At 38.3% G+C, this 23,455-nt stretch overlaps 1 protein-coding gene across 3 annotated transcripts in view; it reads left to right on the forward strand.

Annotated features, from left to right (window-relative positions):
* Positions 1-22,056, forward strand: part of MND1 (meiotic nuclear divisions 1) — a 42,755-nt gene extending 20,699 nt beyond the window's left edge. For 2 of the 3 annotated variants that reach the window (XM_071742988.1, XM_071742989.1), the window contains exons 5-8: positions 1,228-1,302; positions 3,321-3,435; positions 20,221-20,265; positions 21,795-22,056. In XM_071742988.1, coding sequence (XP_071599089.1) covers positions 1,228-1,302; positions 3,321-3,435; positions 20,221-20,265; positions 21,795-21,901 — 342 coding nt within the window. In that variant the 3' untranslated portion in view covers positions 21,902-22,056. Of the gene's footprint in view, positions 1-1,227; positions 1,303-3,320; positions 3,436-18,362; positions 18,654-20,220; positions 20,266-21,794 lie in introns of those variants that run through there. The other variant, XM_071742990.1, reaches the window with a different exon arrangement.
* Positions 22,057-23,455: the final 1,399 nt, after the last annotated feature.

The raw sequence follows: 23,455 nt of genomic DNA on the forward strand, positions 1-23,455 counted from the left end.
TATCAAGACTAGGGATTGCAAGAAATGTCTAGGAATACTTTTCCACTCAGTGGGATCCTCAGTGCAAAAAAGATTGTAGAAGCGCAGGCTTCATGTGAGGGTTTTTTGGGGAATGAAACCTGTGCTGTGTCAGTGGCCTTCATTGCCTTCATAATTAGTCTGTTCTTTCTTACTGTTGCTAAAAGCATCTCAAAGCTACACCAAAGAGTGAGCACTTACAAAGCCTACTATTTTTTGTTTTTTATATCTTTGTTTTTGTGTTCATTTCAAACACAGTAACTAGTTTCCAAAGTGTATTTTATCAGATTTTTTTTCTGCTTCTCATTCATCTCCTTTACTATTTGAAGGTGCTTTGGCTAATGCTGAGTGCCCTGTCCCTGAGGAGCAAGTTAAACATTCTGCTTAGCTTGAAAGTTTCCAAAGTGTCTCAGGGAAACTTCCAACTGCACTGGAAGGGCCTGGTTCAAGATGAGTGGCAAGTTAATGGAGGGAGAGCTCTCTTGATGAGTGATTCCTCATGAAGTAAGAGGAAAATACAGGGAGTATTCACACCCATCCTGTGAGAATGGGACTTTTGTGACATTCCTCTGCCTCAGGCATGAAGGAACAGAACTCTCAAGTCTAGCAGTGCAAGTGTAGGACAGAAAAAGGGGGCCATGGCTCTGCATGCCTTTGAGCTATGAAGGCTTCTATTCAGCACTGTGCATGAGGGGACTGGGGCCATGCCAATAACTTATGGGACTTTGGGAGGACTGCAGTCAGAGCCAAGCAGGTGGATCTGCTACAGCTTTTGTCACTTCTTCCACTGAATAAGAGGAGCTGGAAAAAGACCAAAGCAATCATCTAATCCAAAACCTTTATGTCACGGAGCCCTTTGTACAGAGATGCCAGATTATGGTATGAAATAGGATTTTGGTCCCATGCTGAACATGCAGTGCATAACAAGATTATGTGCCGTGGGACTGAATATCTCTTAGACTTTAAGTTTCTTCATCTAGTTCTTTTCTTTAGTTCAGAGTCTCAGACTTGTATTTGGGTGCTTTTGTATTCATTTTATTTATTTTAATTACACAAATTATATACATATATAAATATATAAAATAATTTTTATACTGGCATTTAAATAAATGGATATATACTTTTATTTCTTTGTATGCACATTTTATATGTATGTTTGATATATAATTACAGAACTAGGTTGATTTCCATTCTTGTTTCCTTTTTCAGGTTGCTGAAAGCAGTCAGAAGAAAGAGGCTTTGCAAAAAAGCATTGAGAAATCAAAAATTGGACGTGAAGATACTGTAAGTTGCTTTGGGGGGAGGCATTCATACCAGGAATAATACCAGCTATAAGTATGCATGGTTTTTAAACACTAATGTAGTAGCTGGAAATCCTTTAAGAATTCTAATGCTGGAGAAAAAAAATATATTCCTTAGTTGGTCATGCACTAATGAGTAAAATGTTAACTGGCTGCTCCATGGCCAAGAAAATATGTGAGTGCCTAAGGTTTGTTAATGTTCCAGGCTTTTGCAGTTTTAAAGATGTCTTAATTCTTGTACTAGTTAGTGAGATGTACTCAAGTTTCCAGTGGGTGCTGAACTGCCAAATCTAGTAACTGCAAACTTAGGTGTTGGGGGTCTTGGGATTTTTATCTTATTTATAATAAGGATTTCTAAATTACCATTCCGAGCAGCTATGTAAACTTGGTGTTCTTTGGAAGCTGAAGCTGGTAACACTGCAAAATAATATTTAGGCTTCATGTTTACCATACATATGAAGTAAAATATTAGAAACACTTCATATAGTATTCCAAGCCACTGATTTATTTTGAGATGCTCAGTCTGAAGTGGTTTAATCCTCCAGTAAACAAATGCATAAACAAAGATGGCCGGAAGCTTTCAGGTGGAACTCAGTTTTGTAGGAAAATGCCAAGTCTTATAACCCAAAATATTTTATAAAAATGCTCCGGGTTTGACTGTAGTTGGGGAATTAAGGCAAGTTTCTCAGCTGTGCTTGTCCTGTTTCCAAATGTACTGTTGGAGTCTTGGGCTTCTCCACCATGTGGTGTGCCCTAGTCAGAAAAAATCTGTCTGTCCTGGAAATCCTGTCAGCTGATGCTTCCAACATTTTGGTTCCATATTCTGCATCAGGAAGAAGTCCCGAGAAATCTAGACCAACATTTAGATCCCTGAATAGGTCAGGAAGCTTTTTATTTTCAGAATGTGCTGAATTCAGACCGTTGGCAAAAATACTGGAAATATGTAAGTTTGAAACAACAACCAACCAAACAAAAACCCTGGAAAAAACCCAAAAAACAAAGAAATAAAACAAACCCAAAGAACAAACCACCTCAATCTGCTGGGCTCCTGTAGAAATTGCCATTGGCTATAAACCTGATGGATTATGAACTCGTGCTATCTGGCTTTTTTAGGCTACCCAGTGCCCTAAAATGTGTCCTTTGAATATCTGCCAGTACAGTCTTTGGCTGCAGCTACAGACTGAATTAAAAATATGTGCTGAGTTGGCTATGGGACAGCTCATGTTGAGTCAGTATCTACAGATTCTTACTGATCAATAGAATACTTGGGGTTGACACTGTATTCTGTCCCAGAAAAGACTGTAATATCATCAATATCTGAATTTATTTTTTATATGACTTTTTATAAATAGTGTAGAAAAAAGGAGAAAAATTAACTCAAATGGTGCTCGTACAGAGCATCCAAATTTGTGGAGGTCTTAAGTTTGTCTTAAATTACTAAACAAGCACTCCTAAATATCATGTAGCCTTTAAGCCTAACAATTAAGTGATCTATTTGGAGTTTTATAACCTTTGAACCTGATGTGGTTTGTCAAAAATTTTTATTTTGTTGACCCGTTTTAGCTTTAAATTCTTCCTTCCAGTTTGTACTCTCCTGCTTTAGTGGAAGAGTTAGACTAGGTGATCTCTAGAGGTCCCTTCCAACTCTGATGGTTTTGTGATTCTGTTTAGTTAACAGAATTATCAGTCCCAGAAGCAGACACTGACTGAGAAACTTGCTGTTAATTTCAGCAAGTGCAGCTACTTATGAGAGACTCAGCTGAAAGCAAAATTACAAGAGAGAAAATTAGCTCTATCCCAAATCTCTACCCAAACCAGGACAGCCACCAAAAGTTTTGAGTGTGCATAAAATACCCAACTGATTCAGTGACAAAGCAGTAGTGAAAACAACATATAAATTGACGTAATTTTATTTTTTGAAAAAATGTTGTGTGCAGTACTGATTTTTATTTTTGCTTTTTTTTTTTTTTTTATATCTCCCGACATACTTTGAATCCCTAGAAAGAACGTACAGCTCTAATAAAGGAACTTGCTGCCCTTCAGCACAAAAAAGAGCAGTTAAAGGCAGAAATAGACAAATACAGAGAATGTGATCCAGATGTTGTTGAAGAAATGCGTAAGTTATATATTATTTAAAGTGAACTTCTGCACAAAAAGATCTGTACTTCTTTAGCTTAAAGCAAAGCAGATACACTGACCCTTTCTTTTCATGTTCTGTTTTATTACTTAAGGGATTTTTAATGATATTTACTCTGCCAGCAACTGAGCAGTTAACAAACTAAAATTGAAATACTTAAAAGCATTAGAATTAATATTGGGACCACTCTTTGTGGGACCATAATAATTCTATCAATTCTAAGTATGATGAATCCTAGAATGTATGTAGAAAGAGGAGTCTCTGGCTCCCATTTACCTTTAATTCCTTGCTGGCAAAACAGGTATCTTTCTACTTACTCTGTGCTTTCTATTTAGAATATAAGCATTTCATTAGAGACATTTAATTTGAACTGATAGGTCAGTATGTTGTTACACTGTTGGCTTTGTTTGTACTGTCTCTGGCATGCTGGGTTTTTGTTGGAGTTTCTAATTCTAGTGGAATAAGAGGAATGATGAGTGACTTTAACAATTATTATAGAATTGGGCACTGAAATATACTTTATATTCTGATCCCTTAGCATGAAAAGTAAAAAGCATGCATGAAATTTCATTGTATTTTCTGTACTTTAGCTATCACATTTTACTTATTAGGCTCTTCTGTTGCTACCCAAGCACCATTCCATATTCAGTTGGTGTAATGCCAAAATGCATGATGAGGAATCATCACAATGATGAGGAACAGGCACAGACCTTTTTCTGTGAAGATACCTGATCAAATCTTTCTCTTTCCTTACTCTTTTAATGAAGTACACAGCTGTAGAAATATGCTGAAAGCCAGGAACACAATCAGAGTTGGCAGCACACACCAAAATCTGATGGGTATTTTTTATTTTGAAGGGCTGTGACATTTTTTGTCAGCTGCATTATCTTTCCCCAAGGGTGCAATGGTATGGTGGGGAATAAGTAAGATCAAGACCTGAGGTTTGTTGCTGCTCTGCTGTAAAACCCTCGCTGTGTGCTTTCCTGGGGAATAGAAACAGACACATTCCAGCTGATTCCAGCTGTAAAAATGAATGAGGTTAGGCAGATCCCAGCAGCAGAGGGATTCATAGTGCCATGTATTTTAACTGCTGAGATACCCTTATGGTGAGTATTGCACTGAATGATCTGAGGACCCCTTTTTTGAAGCATTCCAATGAGCTTGTTTCTAAATACTAGGCACAAAGGGGCAAATCACAGCTTGAATGGCAGGGCAAACTGCAGGAGCTGTCAACGCAGAGACTAATATCCTGAAAAGAGAGAAAGAAGTGTGATCAATATTTACGTCAGTAATGCTCTTACTTTTTTGTTTATTTTGTTGTTTTTTTCTCGTTAGCCTGTGGAAGCTCCACATGAGCTTTTGCTATGAAGGGATGAGTATTTATGGGAGTGGTGAGTTGGTCTTGGGCTACCTGTAGGATTCCCATGGGAGTATACAGTAGTATTTCTAAAATACTTTATCCTGACCTTTCAAAAAATTCCTGCTTCATCAGTTATTGTTGCACTGGCAATGCACATTGTGGCTGACAATGGACAAATGAATCAATGGCAGTGTCACTTTTGGGGACTTAATGTCTTTGTCAAAATTGAATGGAATTTTATAGTCTTTAGGGGGAAAAAATACTAAGAATTTTTTTAAAAGGTAATGGGGGCATTACTCTTGTTCCAGAGTGTGGGGAAGCACAAAGGCAAAAGATGAAGGAAGTTTATGGTTTTTAGTGAAAGAAAGCAATAAAGAATCTGAGGCAGTGGAAAGTGTTTAGCTAGTAATCAAAGTTACTGGATGTGATGGTTGTAATCAAAGTTACTGGATGTGATGGTTTTGTCTGGGATCAAGTTAATTCTCTTCATAGTAGCTAGTAGGGAGCTATGCTTTGGGTTTATGCTGGACACCTTCTTGGTAATGCAGGGATATTTTCCTTGTACTTTTATGTTGTAAGAGGAAAGGAGGACTCATTTTTCACTAACAGTTCTGAGTTACTGAATTAAGATACCATCATCTTAATCATCATCTTAGCATCATGCCCAGCATATAAAGCTGCTGGAGGAAGGAGGAGGGTGGAGGATGTTCAGAGTGATGGTGTTTGTCTGCCCAAGCACCCATTACACATGGTAGAGCCCTGCTCTCCTGTGGATAGCTGCCAATGGGAAGTGGTGGAGGAATTTTTTGGTTTCCTTTGTGCACATGGCTTTTGCTTTACCTGTTAAACTGTTTTTATATTAACCTGTAGATTTTCTCACTTTTACCCTTCCAATTCTCTCCCCCATCTCACCGGGGAGGAATGAGCAAGCAGCTGTGTGGGGTTTAGTTACCAGCTGGGGTTAAACCATGACAGTGGTTCACAGATTTTAAAGCATTTTCAAACTGCATAACTTTCTATTAGCTGTGCAATATAGATAACATAATCCTTGTGATTATTTTCAGTTAGATCACCTGAACAAATTACTAACTCTAAATTACCTTGTTCAATTTTGAGTCAGAAATCAGAGATTGCTATTGTATTATATAATTGTACATTTTTAAGAGCTGGATTGTTCAATATGATTTTTTTTTTAAATGAGCACTGATCACTCTCTACATTTGGGGTTTCCCTCTTCTTCCATAATGGCTTCAACATGCAAGGGAATCTTTCTTGTGAAATATTTTCTGTTAGAATTTCAATCTATTAATTTCCCCTTCCATCTGCTGGATCTTTTTGTTGTGGTATTCTAGGGGTGTATCAAATTGTCATCTGATTTCAGTGGCCTTTCATTTAGTGCGTGCTTTGTTGTGTCTTTTTAATAGCTCTTTCCCTCAAAGGATGATTGCAGAAACAAACTTACTGTGTAGTGATGAGCCTCATGAAAATACAGACACATTAATTCCAGGGTCAAAATAAAGTTTAGATGTTTCATAGCAAATATCTGAAGAGTCAGCTAAAAGCTGAACATCTGTCTTGCTTCCTGAGTCTTCTGGTGGGAAAGTAAAGTTTGACCATGTAACTAAATATGCTATAATGCATATTCACAAGGGGGAAAATCAGAAGACTAAAATACTAACTCAGCTGGGTATTTTTCTGACTTCACTGCTTGTCCTTTTAATATCAGTAACAAATGTTTTGCTGTATGTTTTGACTTAATTTCCTTTGCTTCTGTGTTAGAGAAATGAAGTATAAACTCTAATGCCTTCCCAAGTTCACAGCATCTGAATGCAGAATTTCAGTACTTGTATGTAACAATTAACAACAGTAAGTAGCTGAATAAACAGGATTTTGGGACTGACCACTAGAGGAAGCTACATAATAGTTTAGTCGTGTGGATATATTTGAATAATTTCATTTTACTGATATGGTATTGTAAAAATATATATAGAATTAAAAAGTATATATTATTTTTTCAAACAACCACTGCAGTTCAGTAGTTGGAGCTTGCCTTTGGCACTTGAAAATGTTTAAATCATCTTGTCTGAGTGACAAACTTTTCCTCAACTTTAAAGGCAGTAAAACTGACAGCAGCCATAGGCTATTTGTAGGATTTTTGTATTCTCATGGGGAAGCAGCCATTGTAGAAAAGAAAATCTCTATTTCTTCAGGAGAACTGCTTATATGCCATAATGTGTGTGTACAGAGTTGGTTGAATTGATACCCTTAAGATTATGAGAAAGACATGGAGAATGCAAGTTTTCAGTAGTTCATAATTTATCAAGATTTTCATAAGGTCAATGTAAAAAGCTGGGCATAACATCAAAATTAACCTACTGCTTAAGCTTAGTTCTTTCTGCCCACCAGAAAGAGATGTTAGGGAGCTACTAAAATTTTCTGACCATTAATTTTACAGAAATTTTTTGTCTAGCATCCTGTGTGTATAAATTACACAGATTTTGCTCCAAATTGTTATCCAGCTGATATCTGGAAACAGCTAAGCATTTTCTGTGTTCTCTGTAAAATAAACATTTCTAGAATTTCATACTTGTTCTCCCACTGTAAGTAGAGGAATGTTGATTTATACTATATGAAAACATCTATTAAAACACTGTTGGGTCTTGGTTATTTTTTTTACAGTATCTGTGCTTTGGTTACTTTGCATAGAGCAATAATCAGAAATAGGTACTGACTCAAGTAACAGTCTTCTGTGTGGTATGATTTCTAATATTTATGGGGTTGGTCTTAGATGTTGTCTATCAGCATCCCTGTTTCATTTAGCAAGTTTTTAGAATGTCCAATTTCTGATAGTTTTATGTCTTCATTTTTCCCTTTTGAACAGTGATCTGAATATATCTAGACCAACTATATTCTCAAAAATTTGCCATATACAACAAATACAATGTAGCAATGATGTCAGCTGTTTTATTTCTGCTATCTTGGGGTTTTTTTACCATGTAGCAAGTGGCATAAATGGTTCAAATGGACCAGATTTGAAACCACAAATATCCAGATAGATCAAAGATCCTTTTGAGTCTTTGAAAGTGTGTTTGCAGAGGCATCACTACCAGTCCAGGTCAGGGTTAGATTATTTTCTAAAAATAGTACTTATGTGGCTATGTGAACATAAATTTTGGGAGAACATTTACCAAATACCATGAAAATGTTGTGCAATATATAGAATGTGCTGGAAGATGTTGTCTTTCATTGTAGGTGCTTAAAAAAATTCTAGTTCTGATGTGTCTAAATGCTGAAAATTTCAGCTTGAAAAACTGTTGTAATGGATTATAACGGTATGCAGACAGTATAAGGAAATAAAGTTCTGAATTTACCAGTTTCTTCATTCATCTTAGTACCTTGAGGCTGAATGCTGAAAAGGAAATATTGATTTTAGCTGCTAGATTTTAGGGCTGGGGTTTTGGCTTGGGGTTTGGGGTTTTTTTTGTTTGTTTTGGGTTTGTTTGCTTCTTTTTTTGTTTTCTTGTTGTTGATACACTCATTATGTTGTTAAGTTCAAGTCTGTTTGCAGATCTATTTGCACACAGATGTATTTAATGTTACTAGATGTATTTAATGTTGCTGGATTAATATTGGGGTTTCTTACTAATGCCTGAATAATCCCTGATCCCAAAGCAGGAACAGTAGTGAAGAAACAAAACTATGATTAGGCTGCACTAGCTAGTGGAGGGGCTTTTAAATGAGTTGCATCAGTTTTACTCAAAATCTGTCAAAAAGCTGGTAATTTACACAATTATTTCTTTTTATATTTTGTGGCAAAGACTATAATTCAGAAAACGTATCTGCAAGGTTATTTAAACTAAAGAGCCTCTTCAGTGCTTTTGGTTAATGAACTGTTAGGTAGCTATTTTTATAAATTTAATGATTAGCTTGGAAAGTGAATGTCTACAAATAATTTTAAGCTCAGTTCTCTTTGCCACCAAAATCAATAGGGCACTGATCAGCCCTATGGAGAGAAGGTTTTTTGTTTAATCACCTCTAAATCCAGTATGTTCAGTTTGCAATTAAGAGGATGTTTTCTACCTACTGACCCTGAAATATGCACCTGGCATCCAACTAACAAGCTGTGCTGTGCTTTTTATAGTTTATGCATCAATACCATTAACAAAGAATCTGCAATTAGGAATTAGTCATTCTGTTGAAGTTAAACGAGTTTCTCCATCCACACTTATCTTAGAGAGTTAAGCTAGGCTTTCTTTGGAGTGAACCAGGCACTTACTTGAATGTACATATCAAAAATAATAGATTTAAAAGCAGACGTTTCTTTTTTTTTTACCGGTTTAATCCATCAGAGAATTGTATTTAATGTATTGATCTCCTGAATGGATGAGGATATAAGAATTAGTCTATGATCATGTACATAACTTGCAGGCACTCTGCTAATAATAGCAACAAAACTACAAAGCACATGCCCCCCCCCCTTTTGTTTTCTCCTCTTACTCTTTTATCATGGAGTACCAGAATGTATATTAGCACCAGTAAAGAAAGAATACATTTACTTGAGTAATTGCACCAAGCCATCAAGCTGAGATTATTTCTTTTGTGCTTCCTCTGCTCCTTCTACTGTTACTTGGCTTCTACTGTTACTTCCACTTGATTGGAAGGTTGGCAAGTTAAATTAATCATTTGAAAGGTAGATTGAAAGACAAAGCAAAATGCTTTACAAAAATTTAACATAACTATTCCTCATTCCCTCTAAAAATTATAAAAGTGCTTGTATGTAATTGTGGTTATACATAAAAACAGTAAGCATAAATTATAACTTTAAAGTCAAAAAAGGGCACTAATAACTGGAATTACAAATGTGTACTTGATCACTAACACTCCAACCTCCTTCAGTAATCATAGCAAGCAAGTAAGAATTGAAAGTTTAAGCAGCATTTCTGCTCCTGTATCTTTATCCTTTCCAATTTTCTTTCTCTCTTGGAAATGAAGGGAGGCTTGTTTGCAGTTCAGTTATTGAAAATGCTTGGTGTTCTTTCTGCAGAGCAAACTTTGAGCCTGCAGAGAAGAGCTGCAGAGAGGAATCTGGCTGTGGTTACTGGTGAACAGAATGTGGTAGGTGTAAGGACCTTCCCTGACAAAAGTAGGTTGAAGATTTCCCACCTTGGCTCTTCATTCCTGGTGATAACAGCAAGTGAGTCAGAGTTGTCAGCTCAAGTTAGGAACTGGTGGTATTTATATTCATGTCTGGTGGTGGATTCTTCTCAGGTCTTTGAAATCTCTCTTTTCACTGAACAGTCCAATGTAGTCTTTCTCCATCTTCTTCAGATGTGTCCTGCATCTCCCAGAACTGTCTTGCCTTGTGGTAGTTGTTCTTGAAGAGCAACCCAGGGATCCTTTGACCAGCTAGGAGCTCATCAGGTGACAAAGGGCATCTTCCTGAACTCTGCAGTGAGTTGAACCAGGTAGAAAATGGACTTGGAAGGAACTGAACAAGGCAGGAACAGTATTAGGTAAACAGGTGAACAGCTTCTGGCACTTAAAAAGAAGAGAGAATAAAACAGCCTTGAAGAATAATGAGCAAAGGACAACCAGGACATACAGGATGCATCAGCACATCTATTTCTAAGTTATAAAGCTTACAAGCTTGAAGTAAAATGTGGGGCTTCTGGGACTAAAGCTGGGAAGCTGAAACTCAGAATGGTCATTCAGCTTTCAGCAGGAAGGCCCTAATTCTCTGTTTCAGAGAATTTCTGCCCCTGTGTTTTGGCATAAAGTCTGGACTCAGGTAAGAGGATACTCTGCAATGAAAAACTGTCCTAAATGTTTAGACACATGCGTATGTGTGTATTTATACCTCAAACAGATTCTGGCAAGAATATTCTTCTTGGAGACCTTCAATTTACAGTAGTTTGCTTTTAAATTAAGGTGCATTTTAGCTGGTTAAGTTAGAAAAAAAACAAAAACCAACAAAAAAAACCAAACTCAGAAAAGAGGCAGTTGTAAGATCAGATATTTAGCTAACATGTATAACATCCTGCTTAGATAAACTGCATAGTCTTGCAAGTTCCTTTGCCTCAAAATTTAATGCTAAAGATCATAAGGATTATTTTTATTCATTCTGTTTACTTTGTTTCTTATTTGTTTATATTGGAGTGGCAGAAAAAATATGTAGGGTGAGAGGCAGATGGGTGAAATATGTGGGAATCGTTTTATTGTCTGTGCCAGTAAAGCTTTATGGCAAAAGTTATTGATCTGCTTAGGAGTGGTAGACACTTGATAAAACTTGTGATGTGGAAAATGGCTACTTGTGATTACATTTATGGTGCTTCCTGGTTTAGAAATGATTCGGTAGAAATCCATTTGGCCATGTTTCAAGCCATGCAGAGAGCAGCAAAGTAATCCATAGATCATTTGTATAAGAAACAAAAAGGCTTTTGTGAAATAATTATTTTGTTCTCTTTCCCAATGTTGGGCCTGCTAGATTAGTTGTGTATGGCACCATTCCTTCAGACTGCTTATGGTCATGTTCAAAGGGATTTTTTTTAATAGTTGCTTATATATTTGCATAATTTCCATATAGAAAATGAGGATTTTGATTTGTTGTCTTCAGTGACAAGTTGCCAGACTGTAAAATGTCATCTTTCCTTGCCTTGTTTAAAAAACTGTGTTTCCAGTCTCTTATGTTAGGAAATCTGTAAGTTATGGGATAGTGGAGTATGTTTTTGTTATGGGTTTATCTGGGTTAGGACAATATATTCTTGGTGTTTATTCCTAATATAGATATCTTGTTCTGTGCTGTTTAACTGCAGACATTTTGCAGGGCAGGTTGTGTGAGTGCAGGACTAAACTTGGCACTGGTAGTGTATTTGAGAATATTTCCAAAGCTTTTTCTCCCTACCTTGCTTTAGCATCTTATGAGCTAGTTTCACTGGCAATAATGGAATATACTAAAAAAAACAAACAAACAAAAAAACCACAAAACAACAACAACAAAACCAAAAAAACCCAACCAACTTGGAAACACCTAGAAGACAGAGAGGTTTTCTCTTTGCAATTGTAAGAGACCTTTATAGTTAGGAGAAGTTTGTCTCTGGTGTTTTAATTCAGTTTTTTTCAGTGGTAAAGAAAGTAGGGAAACAGAGTCTTGATGGAACTGCAGTAGTGTGAGCCTCTGACTACTTTATAACTGCACTCAAGGTGTGTTCATTACTAATTCAGTATCAGAAAGGGGGAGGCAGAATCAAGTAGGAGTCCATCATGTCTGTGCATGTGTTCAGTATTTATATTAATGAGCTGGACAAGAAAATAGAAGATGTGCTGTTACATTTGCAGATGATGGAAACCAGGAGAGACTGCATGGGCCAAGAACAAGGTGAGATTTCACAGTGAGCAGAACAGAGCGCAAAGATAATGAATGCAAATAGGTAGTGGCAAGTGCAAGGATATATGCTCATTCAAGGGCATTGTGTTACATAAATGATTTGGAGCAGATAGTTAAGGATGGAGGGTTTGAAAAAAAGTGTCAGAGTTATTGTAGTTTAGAGATTGAATATAAGACATTCTTGTTGAGAAGAGCAAAATCACCATACTAAGATACAACAAGGGAAGTAAGTCCAGCAGAGATTTGTGTAGTGATCTTCGAGTTGGCGTTAGGGAGGCTTCAGCTGTAACACTGTGTCACTGCTGGATATCCTACTTGAGAGGTATGTAACTAACCAAGGAGAATTCATAGTAGAAGAAGAAGAGCAGATATTGAGTAGCCACATTCTAGGAGGAAAGGTTTTACAAAAATAGGGCTTAAAAGAAGATTGCTTCTGGTGGCTTCCTTTGAAAAAGGAAAGGGATAGCCCTATTGCTCATGGAGAACTCAGCAGTAAGTTGCTGAGGGGGGGTGGAGGTGTTAAGTTGGAAAAATAAGTTATGTGTTAAGTTGGAAAAATATTCTAAGGATGTCAGTAATCAAACACAGAACTAGGTTGCTTGGGAAGGTTGTAGAAGCTCTTAACACTTGAAATGTTGCAAACATGCTGCAGACACTTCAGAGATGGGAATAGGTATGGTTGGATGCTCACTGAGTCATGTCCAGAGATGAAAGGATCCCCTGCAGTGCCTTCCAGACACTTCTCTGGAGCTTCTGTGTCACAGGAGGCGTGCAGCTGAGTGACATCCTGAGCTGGACAAAATCTGTAATGCTCTGGGATGGGCCTCCTTGCAAAATGCAGTTCAGCAGCAGTTTGCTGTGGGTATGAAGTACAGAGCTTTTTCTAGTAAATGAAGTGGGGAGGGAGGAGTTGTCCGCTGAAAGATAGGCCAAGCCTTGTTAGGGAGCTGTGAATCAGAAAGTGGGTGTGTTTGCTTCCCTTTTATAAGTGAGTAGCTTCCCCCTTTTCTTTGGATAAGAATAGATGTAGTTATGCAACTAAAATTTCAGCGTGGGCTCTCAGGTAGAGTACTTGAAAGGTAAATGGTCTTTTTCTGTGGGTACATGAATGCACAAAGCTTAAGTGCAAGAGCATGTATTTTGCATAAAGGAATTTTTTTGGTAGCAAGTCTGACAAATTCTGCTCAATGTTTTTCAAAGGGACACTGTGTACATCCTACTGAAATGTGACAATGTGACCTTTTCATATGGGAAAGAAGGAGCTTTTGCTGATGGGTCTTGACACTTCTTTCAAACACACTAACAAAGATCTCAGACCCTTTAAAAGCATATTTCCATAGATGTGGATCAGCTTATTAGTAGTTTTACTATGCCCTGCCGTGTCTTGCCATATAGACAAGACTGGGGCTACATTATGTGTTTGCTCTGGTTTATTTTCAAGCACATTACATATGTATGCAGAGCTTCTGCAACAGAAAATATAATTTAATTCATTCATGTATCAAAATTCTTCAGTACTTTTCTATTACAAATGGCTTATGTTATGTGCTTTTCAAAATAGTTGTAGATAAATAGATAGAATTCATAATCATCAACACTTTGCCTTTTAATTTGAAATTTTATTCAGTCTTAAATGTAAAAAGAGGTACTCCTTTTTATCATTCAGTAATATGTCAGTATTCTGTTGAATTTATGATGTCATTTCAGTCAGAAATCACACCCATGCACCGACTTGAATTTAGTCATGAATTTTGCAGCATTTGTGACTTGTTGATTAATATCATGTGGCTAAGTGTTATGTGGGATACTGGAGTCTGGGGGAAGAAGGATGTTATTTTGGATTCAAAGAAGCTGACAGAATTCTGATGTGCTATCAGTCTTCTACACAGGAGCTCTTTATTCTCCCTCGAAGAGGAGCATCCTCTTTGGGAAGCAGGGGGGAAGGTAAAGGTTGCATCGAGGCTTCTCTGCCTAAATACTTGGTTGCAAAACCTTCTTCTAAAGCTGTTTTTGTGATGTTGTGATTTACCCTGTTGACAGTGTTGCAGACTACACAGTCTCCAGACTTGAATATGGACTTAACAGAAGCCACTTGATCAGATCATTGCTATGATCAATCTTCAGTGGCAAGCTGCAGCCTCTGGTGTCAGTCTGTGGATGGGATGTCAGCAGGAGTTACTAGGCACTTAGCTTTTGAACTCCCTCTGGATGACAGGTATAGAATTTCTGTGTTCACCTTCTACCGTGGCCTTTAGAGACAGACTCTCCAGCTGCATGAGACATTTTCATTAACAGGAAAGATTTTGGAAATTGTGCATCACTGGGTATTATTGTGAGGCTTCTACAAGTGAGGCAGGGAAAAACAAATCTGTCATAGTGTGGTGATAGCAAGGTAAATGAGGTTTCTCTAAAATGAGGGCAACCTTTGAGAAGGAGAATGAGTAACTCTACAGAAGGCAATGGAGAGAAGTCAGTAGAGATTCAAGTTCACATAATATTCTTATGGTAGTTGTCATTTTTGTATTTAAATTCAGTCGAGCGGATGTAGAATTATTACTGGAATTCAAATCCACTTAATGCAATTAGTTTACCCTGAACTATTTCATGAGAAAGATTGGGAATCTTTGGGCTAATAATCCTCACTGGCCCCTGAGAACATTTGCAGCTGTTCTCTGCATTTCATGCATAAGAATTGCAATTCACACTGTAAAATTACTCCCTCACACACATGCTGAAGACTGCACTTATATTTTATATGTATCTGCTAACAGTCCCTTCTGCTGATGAGTGTCTCCTTGAAAAGGTGCTAGTTTCATATTCAGTCGTGTGTTTAAGTAACAAAATCCATACAATATCCTTGTGGCATTAGCTGTGGTAGGTCAAAACCAGCACCAAACTATGTTAGTTTTATTAATACAAGTAGCTTTTCTTATTCTGTAGAAATAGAGGTTCCTGGACCTAAAAAAAATGTTTACACATAAAAACATTACTTAAAATAATCAAATTTATCCTGGAAATGCCAGAGTAGAAGCTAGGAGAGGAAAGAATGCTGCTGCTCTTTCTTCATTTCCAAGTCTGTAGGTGGTTGTGAGTTGGTTCTTGTTGTTGAGATCTTTCCAGTGTAGCTATCAGAGCTGGAATATGGTACCTTTACAGTCTGAGTTTGAATGCTGTTTGGTGACTTTTTACTTAGTGGTCCTTTTATGGTATGTTCAGGACTTAAAAACTTTTAGAAAGAACTTGAAAGTAGATTTGAAAAATATTTGTGAGGAGATGGTGGTGGTTGTTGCTGTTGCAATTGTTTTTCACCTATGGAAATATCTGAAGTCTGAAGGCTAACAGAGTCTCCAGGAACATGTATGTTGTGTTGATGAGGCATGTGGTGGTCTTTCCCTTCTGTGGAAATATGTAAGGCTTCAACAGGTTTTTGCCCATTCCATTTTGAAATTGCAAGTAGGACATTTAATTCCCACCACCACCCCTTCCAGAGGAAAAAAGTGAGCAAATCTGGGGGAAGGAGGAAAGGAGTAAAGAAGAGGCTGTAGTTTGGCAGCATGCTGTGAATGACAGTAAGGCCTTCTGAGTCAGGTCAGAAACAACTTGGCCTGACCATGCTAAGATTGGAGTCCACATATATTGTGCAGTTCAGATTTGGTCAGAAACTTGTCTGTCTTAAGGTTTTGCACTGCTTGCCTTTACTCCTAACCAGGTGCTGTCCATTTGCTTTACAACACTTCTTGCTGCACCTCCTGCAGCTGGCCCTGTGCCCTTTTGTCAGCTGTCTGCTGGCCTGCTGCTGAATCCCTGCAGGTCATTGCTAGAGTATCACTTGCCTGCATTAAAAACATGTTTCCAACCCTCCCTCACTTTTTTTTTTTAGGCATTCACTGCTGCTGGGCCTTCCTTTCCCCACCTTTGCTTCCCTCTAAGGGAATACAGGGGATTGTCTTTGTGATAAGGACAATGACAAATGCTTCAGACAGTGGTTCAGTACCCAGAATCTGGGCTTTTCCAGTTCCCTGCACTTCTCCATAGATAGCTGGGGTTGAGGGAAGAAGAGACTTCCATGAGGACTGGACAGAGCTATCTCTTGGACCCATAGCTTTTCACTCCTTGGGGCACGTTTCCTGGTGTGTTTTGCTAATACAACAGACTAAGTGCTGCAAGCTGTGCTGCCTGTGGGACTTGTGTTACTGAGCACACAGTGGCTGGCTTTGTTCAGGTCAGGAGAGAAAATGCAAGCTTCCACTCTCCTGCTTAAAAAATGCCAAGTGTGTCAGAAAGTGGTCAGTGGAGGACAGGGCTGTGTGTCTCAGCCAAGGGAATGACTTGTATGCTGCAGGTGGGGGAGCAGGAAGTTGATTGATGCATTGCCACACAAATTAGTGAAATAAATATGTAATATCCAGAAAAAATGGATTATTCTGTTGCTTCCAGACACCAACTGTGTATTTTGTCAGCCTATGTGCAGAAATAGTGGTAATGAGAACACCTGGAAGCATCAGGAACATACGTTGCCTCCTGTATTGCTCACCTCTCATGTATGTTTGGCCCTTTCATTGTCTTGCACAGCTTCCATACTGAAGGACTACTTGGTACCTGCCAAAAGCCAAGTTCTGATAGAACAGCTATGATCAGCAGGAGAATCAGCAGGACCCCAGCTGAGCTTGGGACCCAATGGTTGGAGTAGTTCTGGCAACTAGCCAGCTGCCCTCAGTGGTGTCTCAGCTTCTCCTTTTTACAGTTCACATAATTTGCCTCCTAATACTTCATTGGTGTGTTTATACTTTTAGGTTCTCATGCCATTTTCTTCTTCACATCTTAAACTTTCTTTTCCAGTGTAGTCTAAAAACTAAATGGCTCTGTGATCCTGTGGAGCTAGAGAATATCCAATTAGATATCCAGTTAGAAGTGGGACCGTGATTTTGAGTTACATCAGTACATAAAGTGGGTGTATCTGGGGGATATCTGATTTACTACTTTTCCCTCACCCTCCATACATGTTCACATGTAGGTAACTCAACCCATGAAAGTTCCAACAAACCACTAGAAGAGATTTCCAGAAAGTACTTAAGGTGCTGATTCCTCAATTTGTGATTGTTTTGGGGGACCTCTGGAAGATGCTGGCAGTGATGCAGATGTAGTTGATGTCTTCAGGTGATGCAGGCCCATAACTCCCAATGCCTGTTTCTCTTTGATGTTACAGCAGGAAGGCAAGACTACAGTAGAGTTGTGGGCAAGAGTTGATCCAGGGGACTTAATTATTGCCTTCAGATGGCTAAATGATTAATCCATAACCATGATGCAACAGTTGAGATGATGACATAGTACTTTCTGCACATGGATGAGGTATGAGGTGTGTTCCTCTTATCCCAAACTAAAACAGGAAATGTAAGGGGAAATTTTAAGTGAAGGAGTAATGGTTTAGCAGACTGCAGCACCATCCTGCAGCAGTGGCAGTGACAGTGACAGACTCACTTGATGTCAAGAGACAGTGCAGCTGTCTCTCATTTCCTGAGCTTGTTCGGGCTGGACATGAGGAACATGTGAGTGCTTTGCAACTTGCCAGACTACCTGGCATTGCTGTGGATGTAATATACCTGATGGTCAAAGCAGCTTTCAGCATGGCAGAATAAACCCATACCTGCATCCCTCTGGTGCTATTGTGTACATGGGCATGTGGAACAGTCAGTGTAAATGGGACATCACAAGCAACAAACACTTGCACTGGCCTCTTGTGAATGCATTCCCTGGGGATATCATGTGCTTGAAGCTTTGCAAGTGACTTGTTTCCCCAGCCCTGAGCCTCCTGGCAGTGGAATAATGTCAGGCACTTGAGTTCCCAGCCTCTGAAGAACTAAGGCATCGTCTTCTTTGATATTCAGCCAGATTGTTTGAATGTCACCTTCCCCATCCCAAAGTTGTGCTTCCACTTGTGGTCCTTCCACACTTCTACCATGACACCTTGCTGCCAGTCTGTGACCAGTTAAAATATTTCTCCATTTTATTTGTATAGCTTTCACTCGGGAATTTCTTTTATTAGGTTGTTTTTCCTGTTATTTCTCTGCTATTTAAGTCATTGAAGGTGCTGCCCCACTGTGGGACTTCCCAATTCTAGCTTCCTGCTCTTACTACCATGATTTCATCTCTAGCTGTACTCAGTTACAGGTAGCCACTGCCATTCTAACCACTCTGTTGCCCACCCAGTATCTGTGGGTCACTTCAGCCTTTTCTTTGACAGACATAAATCACGTTTGAAAAACACATGACAGCATGTGTGTATTTTAACATTTTTAAGCAGTGTTGGAAGGGTGTCAATGCACCATGCTGCCTCTGATTTTCTGATGCACTGTGCCATAAGGTCATTGTGCTTTAAGCAGAGTGCTGCTTGCTGGAAGCTGCAGGGACTTAGAGCTGTTGTGTGATGCAGATATGCAGGGTTCAGCTGCTGAGCTACTTCCAGCAAAGCAAAGGTCTGCTGAGACCTGGCAGATACTGGGGACTGAGTTGACTCCCCTGCCATTAGGATGTTGTCACCTTGTAGCTCTGAATCCACGGAGTTTAATTCCATCCTCCTCCCCTTCTTCACTTCAGCCTTCAGTACTTGGAGTCAAATACAGCTTTCCAGTTTTACTTTAGAGTTTCAGAAAAATGCTGAGTGAAGTATCATGGGTAACACAGTTTAAACTTTGACCAGTGAAAGCCCTTACTCTGCAGACTTGCTTTATGTATATTTTTCAAAATGCCAGTAGCTGCCAGTATGTTGTCAGTGCTGCCAGTCCTGGCACTGAACAAGGGGGGGTGGCAACAATCAGCCAGCAAAGGAAAGGAGCATCTCCCTCAAGATAGGAAAAAAAAAAAAAAAAATCCCTTTTTTTGCCCATCGTTCTTTTTTGCTTTTCTTCATGCTATGCCCAAGCTTTCTAATTATAGGCCACTTCTAGAAACTGTGCTGTTTTGGATGATGTTTTACTCTGATTAAAACATTAATTCACATCACTTACTGAAGTATTAAGGGTAGGATAATGAGTGCTTAGCTTCCTGAGTGCTTCGCTTCCTGAATACGAGCAGATGATTTTTCAACATAATTTAATTTTGCCTGAAGTATAATCTTTATAACAATGGATACCTGATCATGTATTCACTTCGCATTACCCCTGGAGACAAATTTCATGCTGACCATTCAAATGAAGATTATCATGCAAGTACTAACAAGACTGACTTGGAATAAGTAAGCTCTGTGTAGGCGTGAGAACCGTAATGATTCTGATAAATTCCCACGTTGCAAACCAACCTCCTTGATTTGATTCAGTACTTACTTTAATGGGAGGAAGGTGATCTAACATGAATTCTTCTTGATACTGCTTTGCCTCATGGAAACTATATAAAAGCTATTTGTGGCAATGGTAATTTATCATTATGTATTTAGATCTAGAGTTGTCGTAAGAGAGGGAAGCCAGGTTTAACAACCAGGAGCATTATTTTGCCTTAATGTCATTGTGGGGGTTCTTAAAGCCTGTGAGAACTTCCAGAGTAATATGATAAATATGATATTTTGGATTAATGTGGTAGATTAATGCTACCCGTGTCTATATTAAGTCATGCATACCTATGTGATGGAGTACTTATGTATAGAGAGTAGTACAAAATATTTTCCATCTCGGTTGCCTCTAGTATCCTCAGGCTATGTACCTCTAATCTTGGTAGAGACAATTAAGCCCTGAGGCAAACCAAACTAGGATTATTTTATTTCAAAATACACTTCAAAAACTCATCGTTGTTCACAGAGTATCGTAATGTTTCTTTGCTCCTGTTTTTCTTTAACTTAGCTTTTGTGCTTGCTGGAACTTTACACGTGGAAAACAGAAGAAGGGTTTGGACACAGCAGAATAACTTCCTTATATTGTGTGGCTCCCTAAAAATGACATCAATAAAATTTAATCTCTGTGCTTTGAATTTATAGCATGATTTTGCTCTGAAGTGTCGGGTTTTTAAATTATTGTTTTCTTCTCTATTTCAGGTCAGAAAAATAAAGTAGCCAAGGAGGCAGCCAATAGATGGACTGGTGTGTATGCATTTATATTTCTTAACACAGCTTTAGGCTGTGAGCAAACTCAGTAAAAGACCAACTCATTATTAAGAATTTTAAATTTGATTAGGACTTGTTGTAGGATAGCCCTCACTTTTGAAAGCACACAGAATACATTTTGCTTATAAATTATCATGATTCAAATAAGAATACATTTTCTCAGTTTAGTAACTGAGGTACTAACTGAGGTACTAAACTGAGGTACTGCTACTTGGCACACTTGTCCTGCTGCTGCTATCTTGCACACCATGTTAAAACATGCAATGTGTTTTCTTGGTTGAGTTTTCTTTCATTCTTCTTGTAGAGTGCTGCACCATTTTGAGGAAGGTTACTGTGCTAACTATAATATGGACATTTAACTCAATTTTATGTTGTTGCTTAGTTTTGCTATATTGCTTTATGTTTCCATTTTGCAGAGCAGGCAATATCTATGTCCTTTTAAAAATAATATTTATAACTTGGTTTGTATTTTTTCATTTAGAATTTACTGCTGATGGACTGCATACTGTCATTGGTTATGCCAAGTGCATCAGGGTATCATTGTCACAGTCTAGTGACTATTGTTACTTTATATCTTCATTTACACTTGGTTTTACTGCAAGTGGGGGAATAAAGTTAGTTATTTGAAAGTAACTTTTGGGAGTACTGCTGCCAGGGCTTGCTTCTGTTGATGACAGGCTGCTGTTCTCAGGTTTTTCAGACAGTTAAAGGAACTATGCCCCAGCCTGCGGAAAGGGCTTTGCTATTTAATTAGAAAATTATGTTAATATGCTGTAACATTTTTCTTCTGAAGGGACAGTTTTTCATATAAAATTTCTGATGGTTAAAGGAAAAAAATATTTCTAAGCTGTGCAGACACAGAGAATGCTTCCTGTCTTGAGGAATGCTGCAGTTTCTGAGTGTTAGTAATGATGTAGTGAGTTTTCACCAATACTGCAGTAAAAAATTAAGGTAAATTGAAGGGAAGGTATATGCTAAAATAATAGTAATGTGATGCTAAAACAGAAGTGCTGACTAAAATGAAGCATTTGACTGTTTTTTTAACTTTCAAACAATGTGCATTATCTGAACAGACATGCACAGGACTAGACAGGACCTTATAGTTAATTTTAATGTGATTTTTGTGGTTATAGACAGTCACTGAGTAGGTGTCTAGTTGAAGAAAGACCTATAAGGATCTATAAAATGCTTGTTATGCATAGTCATGCTTACCTCATCACTCTACAGCAGGCTTACACAGTAGTTGTAGCTTTCAGCTTTCTCATAGAAGAGGAAAGAGAAAAGATAAAGGTAACCTCCAAAAGAGCAGAAATCTTTTACTTAGTGCTGAGTAAAAAGTACATCATTAACAAAAGCCTTGTGCTTTCTGTTCTGGTCTTAATACTGATGTGCCCCCATTGTTCTTTTTTCTAATACACAGAAATAATGCAAATAGGAGGATTTTGTGGTAGCCAATTCATGTTTGCCTAAATATTCAAAACTTGCTTTTTTTATTCTGTTTACAGATAACATCTTTTCAATAAAGTCCTGGGCCAAACGTAAATTTGGATTCGAAGAGAGCAGAATTGACAAAAGTTTTGGAATCCCAGAAGATTTAGATTATATTGATTAGTGTTCAGCAGCTGATGGCTGACACGATTGTACATAGTTTGCCAAATACACTCAGTTGGCATTTAAGTGTATATCTGAATCCCCTCCAAATAACTGGCCACCCTTTAGTTTGCAGTTTTTGTCAAGGTTAATAAAATTCTAAAAATATTTGCTGCATTTCCTTTTTTTCCTTGTACTCAGTTTGTTACTTCTGTAAGACAGAGTCAGAATGAGCAGATGTTATAGGAAATAATTATCACCAAGTCCTGAGTTTGGTCTTGTCTTTACCTAACTGGGAGTAGGACTAAGAGGTGGAATCTCCAGGCATTTATGTTTAAACACATTGAGAACCTTTGGAGTGGAAACAGCAGGGGTCAAAATGCAATGAAATTAATTTTTCCCTCATCTCAACAATGAAGTAGAAGGGAGACATAATCCATTAGTAGAACATGGAGACAGTAAGGGTGTGAGTAGGAAGGCTAAGGTCTGATTTTGAATTGTTCTTTATTGTGTTGCTAGAACTGCAGGTAAGTTTAGTGGAAAAAAATTTCTTTCTTGTTGGAAAATACAAGTTCATCAGATCTAAATCTGTTCCTGGATTTGTCACTGGCAAAGCTTCTCTGGTCAAGATTGTTGCTGCATAGGAGAGGGAGCCAGGAGCACCCATCCACCCATCGCACAGTCCAACCAAGATTTAGGATGCAGAGAAACCAAATTCAGTTTGCTGTTCAAAGTTGACCTTCTTTGGGTTTATGGCTAAAAAATAGCCAACCAAAACAATAACAAACTTCAGAGTGTCTCATTTTTGTTTGCAATTTCACAAGCAACTCACTATGTATCAGCCCCTGGTTTCCAGCCCGGATCAGTCCCTGGCTACAAATGGAGGAGTGGAGAGTAGAGCCTGGTCTGTTGCCTGCCACACCTGTGGATTGTGAGACCACATTTCTGCTGTACAGCTCTGGGATTTATACACTTGAGCTTAAGGAGGCAGGTGGGCCTGCTGCAAGGTAAAGTGTGTGTATCACTGGAAGGTGTCTTACATTTATGTCATGTCTGGTGCGAGTAGTGCTTAAAAGGTGACATTTAGCTGAAGATAGGCTCAGAAGTCTGCCACCTTTCCAATTAAACCTTTCTGTGGTTTAGGTCTGTGACCTTTCCAATTAAAATGCTTTCTATCAGCTCAGTGTGTGTTAAAATCCAAGGATTTTATGTGTGCCCCTTGGTATTGTCATCTATAAAGGCAGCAAAGTTACTGGGAAGATACCAAGCGGAAGATTTTGCTCTTCCGGAGGTAGCTTAGCAAGTTGTCCATTGCCTAAAGGAAATGTATGTGATGCCTGGTGCATAGTGAAATGTCACTATGCTTACAACACTGTTGCAATGGAGATGTTCCACTTTCTGTGTTGGGAAAGATTATGTTATTAATATATCCCGTATTTAGCATAGATTAGCAAAGGCATACAGAGTATTCGGAAGACTTGATAAAAGAGTCTGGAGCAATAAACACCTGAAGAGAAGTACAAAGATCAGTGCCTACAGAGCCATTCTACTGTCTACTCTTTTATATGGGTCTGAA

Source organism: Heliangelus exortis, chromosome 4, assembly GCF_036169615.1.
Source record: "Heliangelus exortis chromosome 4, bHelExo1.hap1, whole genome shotgun sequence".
NCBI classification, from domain to species: Eukaryota; Metazoa; Chordata; class Aves; order Apodiformes; family Trochilidae; genus Heliangelus; species Heliangelus exortis.